At 51.5% G+C, this 13,780-nt stretch overlaps 1 protein-coding gene across 1 annotated transcript in view; it reads left to right on the forward strand.

The window, feature by feature from the left end:
• LOC108175429 (tolloid-like protein 1) overlaps positions 1-13,780 on the forward strand; it is a 225,606-nt gene that overhangs the window by 150,037 nt on the left and 61,789 nt on the right. Inside the window, exons 18-21 of the mRNA XM_070047159.1 lie at positions 1,965-2,251; positions 2,731-2,824; positions 12,106-12,392; positions 12,872-12,965. Of these exons, the coding sequence (XP_069903260.1) occupies positions 1,965-2,043 (79 nt within the window). The 3' untranslated portion in view covers positions 2,044-2,251; positions 2,731-2,824; positions 12,106-12,392; positions 12,872-12,965. The remainder of the gene's footprint in view (positions 1-1,964; positions 2,252-2,730; positions 2,825-12,105; positions 12,393-12,871; positions 12,966-13,780) is intronic.

Here is a 13,780-nt window from a genome sequence, read left to right on the forward strand (position 1 = left end):
GCGCCCAGGAGGCCGGGAGGCGTGGTCCCTGGGTCACAGGCTGGAGAGGCCGCCCCCCCTGCAGCCCTGGGGCTTCGGACGCTGGACGCGGCAGGCAGCGCGGAGGTGCGTCCCGCGGCGCCACGGCGGCCGCCCATGGGGAGTGCGCCTGCGCCCGGCGCTGTGACCCGGAAGTGGCCCCTTGTGCCCCGGAAGTGGCCCCTTGTGGCCCGCGGCGCTCAGGTAGGAGTCCTCGCGGGTCCCGTCCCCTGCTGCCGGAGAGCCCGCGCGAGCCGTCGGGAGCCGTCCTGGACGCTGCCGGCGGAGCCTGCGGGAGACCCAGCGCCCCCGGGGTCAGGCCGGGCTCAGAGAGGCTGCGGCCCGAGGCTGCCGCGCCGTTTCCCGGGCGCGGTTCTCTTCTTCGGCCCTTCGTGGAAGCAGCGGCCTTCGCGGGCCCCTGTGCCGCCAGCAGACCGGGCCCCCTTGGCGGTGAGTGATGCGGGGGCTGTTGGGGTTTCCCGCTGCGAGTCTTCGCTGCCGGCGTGCCTGTTGCTCTCGGGTCCCGAAGGCGCGGGTGGAGTCGTGGTCTTGCTGTGCGGACGGTCGGTCTGGAACTTTCCCCAGTGTGCGAGCAGCTGTGCCAGAGCAGAGGGGCTCCGTCTCCTCCTGGAGCGGCCCCGCGTTCCCGTCTGTTTGCGTTTTGATGGCCCAGCCGCCCTGCTCGAGACCCCCGAGACTGCTGACGGGGAGGAATAAGAGCGAAAACGCTCGTCTGTTTCCTGGTCTAGGAGGACAGTTTCCGGTTAACTGGCATTTGGTGTGATGTTAGCGCTCGGTGGGTTTTCAGTGAGAGGCCATTGTCAAGCCGAGGTTTAGCTTCTGTTCCTGATTTGATGATTCCTTTTTATTTTGATATCGCCAAAGCGGTGGGAGTTTTTGTGAAATAGGTTTTCTGTGTCTATAGGGATACTTTGTGGGCTTTCCCCATGTTTATTCTGTTCTGTGATATATTGATTGTGTATGGTAGCCATCCTTGCATTCCTGGAGTTGCACCCAGCGTGCTAAGCTTTGGTTGTGCTTCAGGAGCGCGTTTGGTAATATTTTGTTAAGGAATGTGACAGCGCAGTCATGACAGATACGTATGTGCCGTTTTCTTTATGATGCATTTGTTTTGCATGTTGGGAAAATGTTGGTCCGAAGGGATGAGATGGAAGATTTTTCCCCTTCATCTCCTTTTTGGAAGGGTTTGCAAATCACGGGTTTTAACTATCCTTCCCACAGGAGTTCTGTGTTAATAGGCTAGGTGATGCATATAGTATCAAGTTCGATATAAACTCTAGTAGTTGGCCGTGATGTATTTTATTTATAGCTATGTCTTCCTTTTTTTTTTTTTTTATAAAGTTCTTATTTGTTTATTTGAAATTCAGAGTTACATGCAGAGAGAGAGAAAGAGAAAGTAAGTCTTTCATCTGCTGGTCCTCTCCAAATTAGCGCAATGATGGGAGCTGAGCAGATCCGGAGCCAGTATTCAGGAGCCAGGGGCCCGGTGGCAGGTTCTCAGAATGGAGCACCAGATAAAGTCCCTGGCTTCTGTTTCAGCCTGGCCCAGCCCTGGCCTTTGTAGCCACCTGGGAGGAGGGCGAACCACCAGATGGGCAATCACTGAGAGAGAGCAAGAGTGCTTGCGATGCCCCATGCACTGCTTCTCTCCCCAAGTGGCTTCAAAGGCCAGCGCCGGGCCAGGCAGAAGCCAGGAGGCAAGAACTCCATTCAGGACTCCCAGGAGGGAAGGAGGCAGGATCCAAGTACCTGGGCCATCAGCGGCTGCCTCCCTGGTTCCCAACCTGGAGTAGCGGGATTGGAATCGGCTCTTGGGCACCCCACACTGGACGTAGCAGCATGCAGATGTGTCCCATGGCGCCATGGCAGCTGCCTGTGGGGAGTGAATTTGCGCCCTGCGCTGTGACCAGGAATTGTACCCGTAGGTACATCTCCTGCTCAGCCATCCTCAGATGGAAGTCTGCTCCTCATCTGTTCCTGCCCAAAAGCCTGTTCAAGTCTTGAGGAGCCGTCCTCGATGCTGCTGGCGGAGCCTGAGTGAGACCCAGTGCCTCCGGGGTCAGGCCTGAATCAGAGACACTGCAGCCCGGGACAGCCGCATCAGTTACCTTGCCCTTCTGGAAATGTGTAGGCGCGGTCCTCTTCTTGGGCAGTCTGGAAGTCTACCCCTCGGGCCTCGGCTCCTGTTCCAGAGGAGCAGAAACGCTCTTTGGTGAGTTGGGCGCGATGGCCTTGCTGTCGTCACGGGGTAGGTGGGGCCTGGGGTGCAGATAGCGGGCAAGGGGTGTGCATGTGAGGGGTGGAGGGGAGAGGAGGAGGAGAGAGGCGGCCAAGGGAGATTCGGGAGGAGAGAGGAAGGGGGGAGAAGGAAAAGGTGGCGTGAAGGTGGGGTGGCGTGGAAGGAAGGGGAAGGAAGGCGTGTGGGGCAGCGTCGAGGGAGGGCGAGTGTGACAGGAGTGCTGGTGGGCGGGTGGAGGCGGGGGTTGGGAGAGGAAGAACTTTTCCCACGGCCCGGGTTCCATTTTGGAGGTTTCCTGGCCCTGGCTGGAATCAGTCTTGGCCACGTCCTTGAGAAGCGGCCTTGACTCCCGGCCTCTCTTCTCTGGGTGGTTCTGAACCGTAATGTGTGTGCGGGAAAACTGGCCTGGGGCACTCGAATTAACTTGCACGTAATCCGGTGAATTTTCACAGACTGCACACAAGGACTAGAAAGCAGAAGCTTAGAGAAACCCCAGGAATCCCTTTGTGCTCTGTTCCAGCCTGTCCAAGGTTCTGACACCTCATGGTAAGTACTGGATTGTTTTTTCTTTTTAAAGACTGGTGTGAAAGGCAGAGTTACTGATGAGGCAGTGGTGGAGAGAGAGTCAGTGTATGGGTTCACACCCCAGGTGGCTACGATGTCCTGGGGCTGCGCCAGGCTGAAGCAGAAGCCAGGTACTTTATCCGGGACTCCAGTGTGGGTTCGGGTGCCCAAGTCCTTGGGCCTCTTGCTCTGCTTTCCTGGGCTTGTTAGCAGCCAGCTGGATCACGAGTGCAACAACCTGGGCATTTGGGGGTGGGGGCGGGCCGAGCCGTGGCAGAGTGGATGAAGCTGCTGCCTGAAGTAGCAGCATCCCATATGGGTGGTGGTTCAAGTCCCAGCACCTCCACTTCCGTCCCAGCACCTCCGCTTCCATTCCAGCTCTGCTGTGGCCCGGCCCAGCAGTAGAAGAGTACCCAAGTCCTTGGTCTCCTGCAACTGTTTGGGAATCCTGGAGGAAGCTGCAGGCTCCTGCTTCAAATCTGCTCAGGCTGAAAATGGAGAGAAGTGGAGAAAGTTTACAGGTGGCACTGATGGCTTGATGGAAATGAAGGAGTGAGAATGATGCTAGGGTTTGACTTGAGCTGCTGGTGAAATGGTGGGTCAGTTATTGCAGGGGAAGATAGGGGGCCAGAGCAAGAGGTTTCATGGGGAAATCAGCAGTTTGGTTTTGATACATTGAGTTTCCTGTGTGTGTGGTTGTGGTTGTGTAAGGACAGATGTTGATGGAATGGTATGACTTTTTATTTTAGACAATTGGGATAGATTTAAATCCAGAGTGAATTTCTGGGAGCAGCTATTGCAGTTATGTAGGTGACACGATGAGACTCTGAACTGGGACAGTGGCTGTGCAGGGGGAGGATGTGCAAGGTCTGTGTGAAATAGGACCAGTTGGCCTTAGTGACAGTTCAGTTGTAGCTACTGGTACAACTTAACCAATTGAACTTAGGTAACATTGCTGGTTCAGGATAACTCTTAGTTCTAATGCTTGGTGATTAGTGGTGCCGGCCTGTCAGGAGAAGGAAGAAGGGAGTGAGTGAGCTCAGCCCAGGAGGTGTGGAGTTTTCCGCCTGTGGGCTCTCACAGGGAAGACACCTGGCAGCCTGCCTGGGCTGTGAGCATGGAAAGGGAGACTCACTGCTCCTAGGATGTCAGATGTGTGTATGATTGCTTTGGAACCTTAAGAGTTGCTGCTTTAGCTTCAGACTTAGTAATCTGGGGTTGCATTGAGAAAAACAGCATTGAAAGAAATGCTCCCAAAGGAAATTAGATATTGCATTCTAGGATCACAAAACAGTTAGTGCTTTATGACCCACTTGTTCTGCCATCTTCTACTCTAAAGAAATAAAAATGCAAACAAACATTCACGTGCAAAGATGTTTAAAGTCACCTTAGTTGTAATGAAGAATGGGATAAATGCACAGAAGGTAATCCTCCGTGTTAGCATGCTCATTCTAGTGAAGGGGTTATGGTGGCTTTTATCCTCTCCTTTTTGAATGATTGTGATTTACAGTTTTTCAAACCTGAGCATGTCTTCCTTTCTGATGAGGGAGGAAAAATGAAGTTAGGAATAATATATACATGGAAAAGAATAATATATAAGTAAGTAGCAAATTCTGCTGCATCCATAGAGTAAAATGTTAGAAAGCTATTTAGTTTTTTAAGATTGTATGGATGTAAGTAGGTATGTATGTATTTGAGAGGCAGAGTTACAGACAGTGAGAGGGAGAGACAGAGAGAAAGGCCTTCCGTCTGGTGGTTCACTCCCCAAATGGCCACAACGGCTGGAGCTGTGCCGATCCGAAGCCAGGAGCCAGGAGCTTCTTCCTGTCTCCGGCATGACTGCAGGGGCCCAAGGACTTGAGCCATCTTCCCCTGCTTTCCCAGGCCATAGCAGAGAGCTGGATCGGAAGAGGAGCAGCTGGGACTAGAACCGGCGCCCACATGGGATGCAGGCGCTGCAGGCAGAGGATTAACCCACCCACCCACAACGGCAGCCCCGAAAGCTATTTCTTTTGTTATGAAAAGTTTTTAAGTAGGTGGGTAAATGCTTATAAAGTGTTAAGGATCACCTCTTAGTTGAGCCTGTGATTATATGAGCATATACGTCTTCTGTTGGCAAGCTGGCATCAAAAGGGGTTTTCGTGGGACTGATTTTGAATACTTGTTTTCTTATTTTCCAAAATAGTTTTAAATACATTTATTTTCCTTTTTCTTTTTTAATAGATTTTTTGACCTCTCTTTTAACTTGAAAAATTTTGTTCTATTCCTGTTGATGCTACCATTTGAGAAACTACACATATGCTCTACTGTACCAACATACACACATACTTTAGTTTTTCAACTTCTATTTAATAACTATAAATTTCCAAAGCACAATGTTTGGATTATAGCGGCTTTTCCCCCAGTAACATCCATCCCACCCGCAACCATCCCATCCCCCACTCCTTCTCCCATCCCATTCTTCATCAAAATTCATTTGCAATTCTCTTCATGTATAGAAGATCAAATTAGTATATACTAAGTAAAGATTCCAACAGACTGCACCCACACAGACACACAAAGTATAGAGTACTGTTTGAGCAGTAGTTTTAGCATTCATTCACAGAGTACAACACATTAAGGACAGAGATGTTACATGGGGAGTAAGTGCACAGTGACTCCTGTTGTTGATTTAACAATGGACACTCTTATTGATGACGTCAGTAATCACCAGAGGTTCTTGTCATGAGCTGCCAAGGCTATGGAAGTTCCTCTGGAGTTCACCAACTCTGATCTTCTTTAGACAAGGCCAGAGTCAAAGTGGAAGTTCTCTCCTCCCTTCAGAGAAAAGTACCTCCTTCTTTGCTGGCCTGTTCTTTCCTCTGGGATCTCACTCACAGCGTTCTTAAATTTAGGTCATTTTTTTCTTTTGCCAGAGTGTCTTGACTTCCCATGCCTGAAATACTCTCATGGGCTTTTTAGCCAGATCCGAATGCCTTAGGGGCTGATTCGGAGGCCAGAGTGCTGTTTAGGGCTTTGGCCATTCTATGAGTCTGCTGTGTATCCTGCTTCCCATGTTGGATTGTTTTCTCCTTTTTAATTCTATCAGTTAGTAGAAGCAGACAGTAGACTTGTTTATGTGATCCCTTTGACATTTAATCCTCTCATTATGATCAATTATGAACTGAAACTGATCACTTTAGACTAGTAAGATGGCATTGGTACATGCCACATTGATGGGATTGAATTGGAATCCCCTGGCACGTTTCTAGCTCTACCATTAAGGGTAAGTCTGAGTGAGCATGTGCCGAACTGTACATCTCCTCCCTCTCTTATTCCCACTCTTATATTTAACAGGGATCACTTTTCAGTTGAATTTAAACACCTAAGAATAGTTGTGTGTAAATTAAAGAGTTCAGCCAATGGTAATAAGTAGGACAAACAAATACTAAAAGGAATAAAGTAGTAAGGTGTTCCTGGACAGTCAGGACAAGGGCTGATCAAGCCATTGTTTCTCATCTGAGATATTTCTATCACCAAACATTTTCTACCAGTGATATTCAACCTTTTTTTTTTTTTTAAGATGTATTTATTTATTCATGTGAAAGGCAGAATTACAGAGAGGCAGAGGCAGACAGAGAGGTCTTCCATCTGCTGGTTCACTCCCCAGATGGCCACAATGGTCAGAGCTATGCCGATTCAAAGGCGGGAGCCAGGACCTTCTGGGTCTCCCATGTGGGTGCAGGGGACCAAGGACTTGAGCCATCTTTTGCTGCTTTCCCAGGCCACAGTAGAGAGCTGGATCGGAAGTGGGGCATATGGGATTCGAACCGGCACCCATATGGGATGCCGATGGATGCTGCAGGTGGCAGCTGTATCTGCTACGCCACAGCGCCAGCCCCTCAACCTCTATCGTTTTTACCTTCAGCTTTTGGAACGTTTTCGGCCGTCATTACTTCCAATATTGCCCCTGTTCCTTCCTTTCTTCTAGTATTCCTGCTTTGTGTGTGTCATACCTTTGTAATTGTCCCATAATCTTAGGCATTCCATTAGCGTTTTCCCCATTTCTTTCTTTGGCTTTTAGTTGAGGAAGTTTTTATTGATACACACCCACTCACGGATTGTCTTCTCTCTAGTGTCTAGTCTGATAATGAGCCCCTCCAAGACATTCTTCGTTTCTGTCTCAGTGGTTGTTTTGATCTGGCGGCCCCTTTTGATTCTTTGAGAGTTTCCATCTATCTGTTTGCATTATTCATGTGGTTCTGTATATCGTCCAATTTTTCTATTACAGTTGTTTTAATAACCCAGTCAGACAGCTCCAGAATCTTTGCCGTGGTAGGGCCTGGTTTTGATGCTTGCTTTGTCTCTTCAGACTGCATTTTTCTTGCTTTAACTTTTTTTTTTTTTTTTCTGAAAGCTGGACACAATGTATCAGGTAATAGAAAGCAAAGTAAGCAGGTCACTTAGTGTGAGGTTTATGTTCCTCTGGGTGGGAGTTAGGCTATTTAATGTTTGCTTTGCTGTAGGTATCAGAGGTTTCATTTTCCTTTTGGGCCTTTATTTTGGTGTCTCACACTCTTTTTTGGGGTTTCCCTAGAAATTCCTTCTTAAATAGAACCTGTGTCTGGTATAGATCTGGAGCCCGGGTGATGTGCTAAAGTATTGAAGGAAGAAAGCATGTATAATCTTAGGATTGAATATTTGGTTTCATTGGCCTACACCCCTAGCCTGTAGCTTTCACAATACTTTTCTAGCCTTTTTCTTTGCTCTTTTATCCCCTGTGTAAGACAGCAAGTCTTCCAGGGGCAGGAGTTGGTTAATTGCCCTTCCCCAAGGTCGATTAGGCTCTAAGGTAGAGTGGTCTCCTTGTTCTCAAGTGGAGAACATATAGGCAGGGCTATTTCAAAATGATGGCCTTTCCTCTCCCCTGCGGTCTGTATATGTATGTGTGGTGTACATGGCCCGTAATTTCTTTCTTCAGTCTTCAGGAGAGCGGCATTTTGGTTGATTGCCTATCTTTGCTGTTGTGAAATGAGCTGCAGTAAATATGACTCTTCCATATGCTGATTTCCTTTCCCTTGCGTATATTCCCCGGGGTGGAACGGCTGGTTTGTCTATATTCAGGTTTCTGAGGTTTCTCATACTGTCTCCCACAGTGGCTATACCAGTTTACATTCCCACCAACAGCGGAGCAGGCCGCCTTTCCCCCCCTGACATCCTCAAGGCTGTTGTAGTATTGCTGTGCATTTCCCTGATGGCTAGTGACCCTGAGCATTTTTGCATGTGTTTGTTGGCCATTTGGATTTCCTTTCTTGAACCATGCCTGCGGAAGTCCTTGGCCCGTTTCTTGAGTGGGTGGTTTGTTTTGCTGCTGTTGAGTTTCTTGAAAACCTCTGGTAGTGAATCCTTTACCAGCTGCATACTTTGCAGATAATTTCTCCCATTCTGTTAGTTGCCTCTGCGCTTTGCCGAGTGTTTTGCTTGCAGTGCAGAAGCTTCTCAATGTGGTTTTTTGCTTTTTGCCCTCTTCTATTCCTTTCTTTAATCTGTTGTGATTCTCAGCTAGTGGACATCCTTGGTTGAAATGGTCCCCAGAGCCTGTATTTTCTTTGTAGCTATGTGGACGGGATTGGTCCTAGACGTTCTTTCTGAGCCACGGCACTGTCTGCGTATACAAAGGCTGTTGATTTTCTATCCTGCCACTTTACCAAACTCTACTCTGAGTTTCGATAGTCTCTCAGTGGAGTCGTGTGGATCTCCTCTGTATGGAATCATGTCCTCTGCCAATAGTGATAGTTTGACTTCCTCCCTCCCAATTTGTATCTAACGTTGAGAAAGGAGAGAAAAAGTACCAACGTGATAACGTGCACGTAGAAAATGCCAAGAGGGACCTCAGACGCTACATTTACGTATTCTATCGTGCTTTGTGGAAGACACGGTTTGTCCTAGTTCAAGCATGCTCCATCCATTAAATGCAGGCCTAGACTGTGGAGGGCGGAGGTTGGGGAGCAGACCTGTGTTCAGTGGAGAACTCTGTAGATCACAGGTGTCTCAAGTCCCTGTGCGAGTGGGTACCCAAGTGTCTGAATAAATAAACTACATTGATTTCCTCATGCGTAAGTCATAGATAATACCACACGGAACGTTTCTAAGGTAGAAGAGAAAGAATGGGTACCAACACCTTTTTTTTTTTTTTTTTTTTTTTTTTTGACAGGCAGGCAGAGTGGACAGTGAGAGAGAGAGACAGAGAGAAAGGTCTTCCTTTGCCATTGGTTCACCCTCCAGTGGCCGCCGCTGATCCAAAGGCAGGAGCCAGGTACTTATCCTGGTCTCCCATGCGGGTACAGGGCCCAAGGACTCGGGCCATCCTCTACTGCACTCCTGGGCCATAGCAGAGAGCTGGCCTGGAAGAGGGAGCAACCGGGACAGAATCCGGCACCCTGACCGGGACTAGAACCTGGTGTGCTGGCGCCACTAGGTGGAGGATTAGCCTAGTGAGCTGCGTTGCCTGCCACCAACACCTTTTCTAAGAGTGAGTTAAATTCCTTTTCAAATTCTATGTTAATAGGGTAGGTAATGTATATAATATCAAATTGTAATGAACTGTAATAGTTGGCCTTGATGTAGTATTTTATTTAAAGCTATGTCTTCCTTTTCTTAATTTTTTATTTTTTTTGAAGATCTTATTTATATGAAATTCAGGGAGGGCTGGAGGGAGGGAGAGAGAGGGAGAGAGAGAGAGAGAGAGAGAGAGAGAATCGCTATCGAGAGGTCTTCCATCTGCTGGTCTGCTACCCAATTGGCTGCAACGGGCAGGCCTGAGCGGATCTGAAGCCAGGAGCCAGGAGCCTCCCCGGGGTGTACCGCATGGGTGCAGGGGCCCAAGGATTTGGGCCCTCTTCTGCAGAGAGCTGCACCGGAAGTGGAGCAGCCGGGACTCGAACCGGCGCCCATGTGGATGCAGGCGCTGCGGGCGGTGGCTTTACCCGCTCCCCCACAGCGCCGGCCCCTCCTGGGAGCCTTTCCCCGTGGGATCCAGCTGTCTGCTGCCATGCCTGGGAAAGCAGAGGGAGACGGCCCAAGGACTCAGGCCCCTGAACCCAGAGTGGAGCACCGGATACAGTCCCGGGCTTCTGCTTCGGCCTGGCCCGGTCCCGGCCTTAGTAGCCACCTGGGGGTTGAACCCCCAGAGGGACGATCCGTGAGAGAGAGCAAGAGGCAAGAGGGCTCGCGATGCCCGGTGCTCTGCTTCTCTCCCCAAGCGGCTCCAACGGCCAGCGCCGGGCCAGGCAGAAGCCAGGAGGCTTGACCTCCATTCAGGGCGCCCAGGAGGCCGGGAGGCGTGGTCCCTGGGTCACAGGCTGGAGAGGCCGCCCCCCCTGCAGCCCTGGGGCTTCGGACGCTGGACGCGGCAGGCAGCGCGGAGGTGCGTCCCGCGGCGCCACGGCGGCCGCCCATGGGGAGTGCGCCTGCGCCCGGCGCTGTGACCCGGAAGTGGCCCCTTGTGCCCCGGAAGTGGCCCCTTGTGGCCCGCGGCGCTCAGGTAGGAGTCCTCGCGGGTCCCGTCCCCTGCTGCCGGAGAGCCCGCGCGAGCCGTCGGGAGCCGTCCTGGACGCTGCCGGCGGAGCCTGCGGGAGACCCAGCGCCCCCGGGGTCAGGCCGGGCTCAGAGAGGCTGCGGCCCGAGGCTGCCGCGCCGTTTCCCGGGCGCGGTTCTCTTCTTCGGCCCTTCGTGGAAGCAGCGGCCTTCGCGGGCCCCTGTGCCGCCAGCAGACCGGGCCCCCTTGGCGGTGAGTGATGCGGGGGCTGTTGGGGTTTCCCGCTGCGAGTCTTCGCTGCCGGCGTGCCTGTTGCTCTCGGGTCCCGAAGGCGCGGGTGGAGTCGTGGTCTTGCTGTGCGGACGGTCGGTCTGGAACTTTCCCCAGTGTGCGAGCAGCTGTGCCAGAGCAGAGGGGCTCCGTCTCCTCCTGGAGCGGCCCCGCGTTCCCGTCTGTTTGCGTTTTGATGGCCCAGCCGCCCTGCTCGAGACCCCCGAGACTGCTGACGGGGAGGAATAAGAGCGAAAACGCTCGTCTGTTTCCTGGTCTAGGAGGACAGTTTCCGGTTAACTGGCATTTGGTGTGATGTTAGCGCTCTGTGGGTTTTCAGTGAGAGGCCATTGTCAAGCCGAGGTTTAGCTTCTGTTCCTGATTTGATGATTCCTTTTTATTTTGATATCGCCAAAGCGGTGGGAGTTTTTGTGAAATAGGTTTTCTGTGTCTATAGGGATACTTTGTGGGCTTTCCCCATGTTTATTCTGTTCTGTGATATATTGATTGTGTATGGTAGCCATCCTTGCATTCCTGGAGTTGCACCCAGCGTGCTAAGCTTTGGTTGTGCTTCAGGAGCGCGTTTGGTAATATTTTGTTAAGGAATGTGACAGCGCAGTCATGACAGATACGTATGTGCCGTTTTCTTTATGATGCATTTGTTTTGCATGTTGGGAAAATGTTGGTCCGAAGGGATGAGATGGAAGATTTTTCCCCTTCATCTCCTTTTTGGAAGGGTTTGCAAATCACGGGTTTTAACTATCCTTCCCACAGGAGTTCTGTGTTAATAGGCTAGGTGATGCATATAGTATCAAGTTCGATATAAACTCTAGTAGTTGGCCGTGATGTATTTTATTTATAGCTATGTCTTCCTTTTTTTTTTTTTTATAAAGTTCTTATTTGTTTATTTGAAATTCAGAGTTACATGCAGAGAGAGAGAAAGAGAAAGTAAGTCTTTCATCTGCTGGTCCTCTCCAAATTAGCGCAATGATGGGAGCTGAGCAGATCCGGAGCCAGTATTCAGGAGCCAGGGGCCCGGTGGCAGGTTCTCAGAATGGAGCACCAGATAAAGTCCCTGGCTTCTGTTTCAGCCTGGCCCAGCCCTGGCCTTTGTAGCCACCTGGGAGGAGGGCGAACCACCAGATGGGCAATCACTGAGAGAGAGCAAGAGTGCTTGCGATGCCCCATGCACTGCTTCTCTCCCCAAGTGGCTTCAAAGGCCAGCGCCGGGCCAGGCAGAAGCCAGGAGGCAAGAACTCCATTCAGGACTCCCAGGAGGGAAGGAGGCAGGATCCAAGTACCTGGGCCATCAGCGGCTGCCTCCCTGGTTCCCAACCTGGAGTAGCGGGATTGGAATCGGCTCTTGGGCACCCCACACTGGACGTAGCAGCATGCAGATGTGTCCCATGGCGCCATGGCAGCTGCCTGTGGGGAGTGAATTTGCGCCCTGCGCTGTGACCAGGAATTGTACCCGTAGGTACATCTCCTGCTCAGCCATCCTCAGATGGAAGTCTGCTCCTCATCTGTTCCTGCCCAAAAGCCTGTTCAAGTCTTGAGGAGCCGTCCTCGATGCTGCTGGCGGAGCCTGAGTGAGACCCAGTGCCTCCGGGGTCAGGCCTGAATCAGAGACACTGCAGCCCGGGACAGCCGCATCAGTTACCTTGCCCTTCTGGAAATGTGTAGGCGCGGTCCTCTTCTTGGGCAGTCTGGAAGTCTACCCCTCGGGCCTCGGCTCCTGTTCCAGAGGAGCAGAAACGCTCTTTGGTGAGTTGGGCGCGATGGCCTTGCTGTCGTCACGGGGTAGGTGGGACCTGGGGTGCAGATAGCGGGCAAGGGGTGTGCATGTGAGGGGTGGAGGGGAGAGGAGGAGGAGAGAGGCGGCCAAGGGAGATTCGGGAGGAGAGAGGAAGGGGGGAGAAGGAAAAGGTGGCGTGAAGGTGGGGTGGCGTGGAAGGAAGGGGAAGGAAGGCGTGTGGGGCAGCGTCGAGGGAGGGCGAGTGTGACAGGAGTGCTGGTGGGCGGGTGGAGGCGGGGGTTGGGAGAGGAAGAACTTTTCCCACGGCCCGGGTTCCATTTTGGAGGTTTCCTGGCCCTGGCTGGAATCAGTCTTGGCCACGTCCTTGAGAAGCGGCCTTGACTCCCGGCCTCTCTTCTCTGGGTGGTTCTGAACCGTAATGTGTGTGCGGGAAAACTGGCCTGGGGCACTCGAATTAACTTGCACGTAATCCGGTGAATTTTCACAGACTGCACACAAGGACTAGAAAGCAGAAGCTTAGAGAAACCCCAGGAATCCCTTTGTGCTCTGTTCCAGCCTGTCCAAGGTTCTGACACCTCATGGTAAGTACTGGATTGTTTTTTCTTTTTAAAGACTGGTGTGAAAGGCAGAGTTACTGATGAGGCAGTGGTGGAGAGAGAGTCAGTGTATGGGTTCACACCCCAGGTGGCTACGATGTCCTGGGGCTGCGCCAGGCTGAAGCAGAAGCCAGGTACTTTATCCGGGACTCCAGTGTGGGTTCGGGTGCCCAAGTCCTTGGGCCTCTTGCTCTGCTTTCCTGGGCTTGTTAGCAGCCAGCTGGATCACGAGTGCAACAACCTGGGCATTTGGGGGTGGGGGCGGGCCGAGCCGTGGCAGAGTGGATGAAGCTGCTGCCTGAAGTAGCAGCATCCCATATGGGTGGTGGTTCAAGTCCCAGCACCTCCACTTCCGTCCCAGCACCTCCGCTTCCATTCCAGCTCTGCTGTGGCCCGGCCCAGCAGTAGAAGAGTACCCAAGTCCTTGGTCTCCTGCAACTGTTTGGGAATCCTGGAGGAAGCTGCAGGCTCCTGCTTCAAATCTGCTCAGGCTGAAAATGGAGAGAAGTGGAGAAAGTTTACAGGTGGCACTGATGGCTTGATGGAAATGAAGGAGTGAGAATGATGCTAGGGTTTGACTTGAGCTGCTGGTGAAATGGTGGGTCAGTTATTGCAGGGGAAGATAGGGGGCCAGAGCAAGAGGTTTCATGGGGAAATCAGCAGTTTGGTTTTGATACATTGAGTTTCCTGTGTGTGTGGTTGTGGTTGTGTAAGGACAGATGTTGATGGAATGGTATGACTTTTTATTTTAGACAATTGGGATAGATTTAAATCCAGAGTGAATTTCTGGGAGCAGCTAT

This window comes from Oryctolagus cuniculus, chromosome 8 (genome assembly GCF_964237555.1).
Source record: "Oryctolagus cuniculus chromosome 8, mOryCun1.1, whole genome shotgun sequence".
Taxonomy (NCBI): Eukaryota; Metazoa; Chordata; class Mammalia; order Lagomorpha; family Leporidae; genus Oryctolagus; species Oryctolagus cuniculus.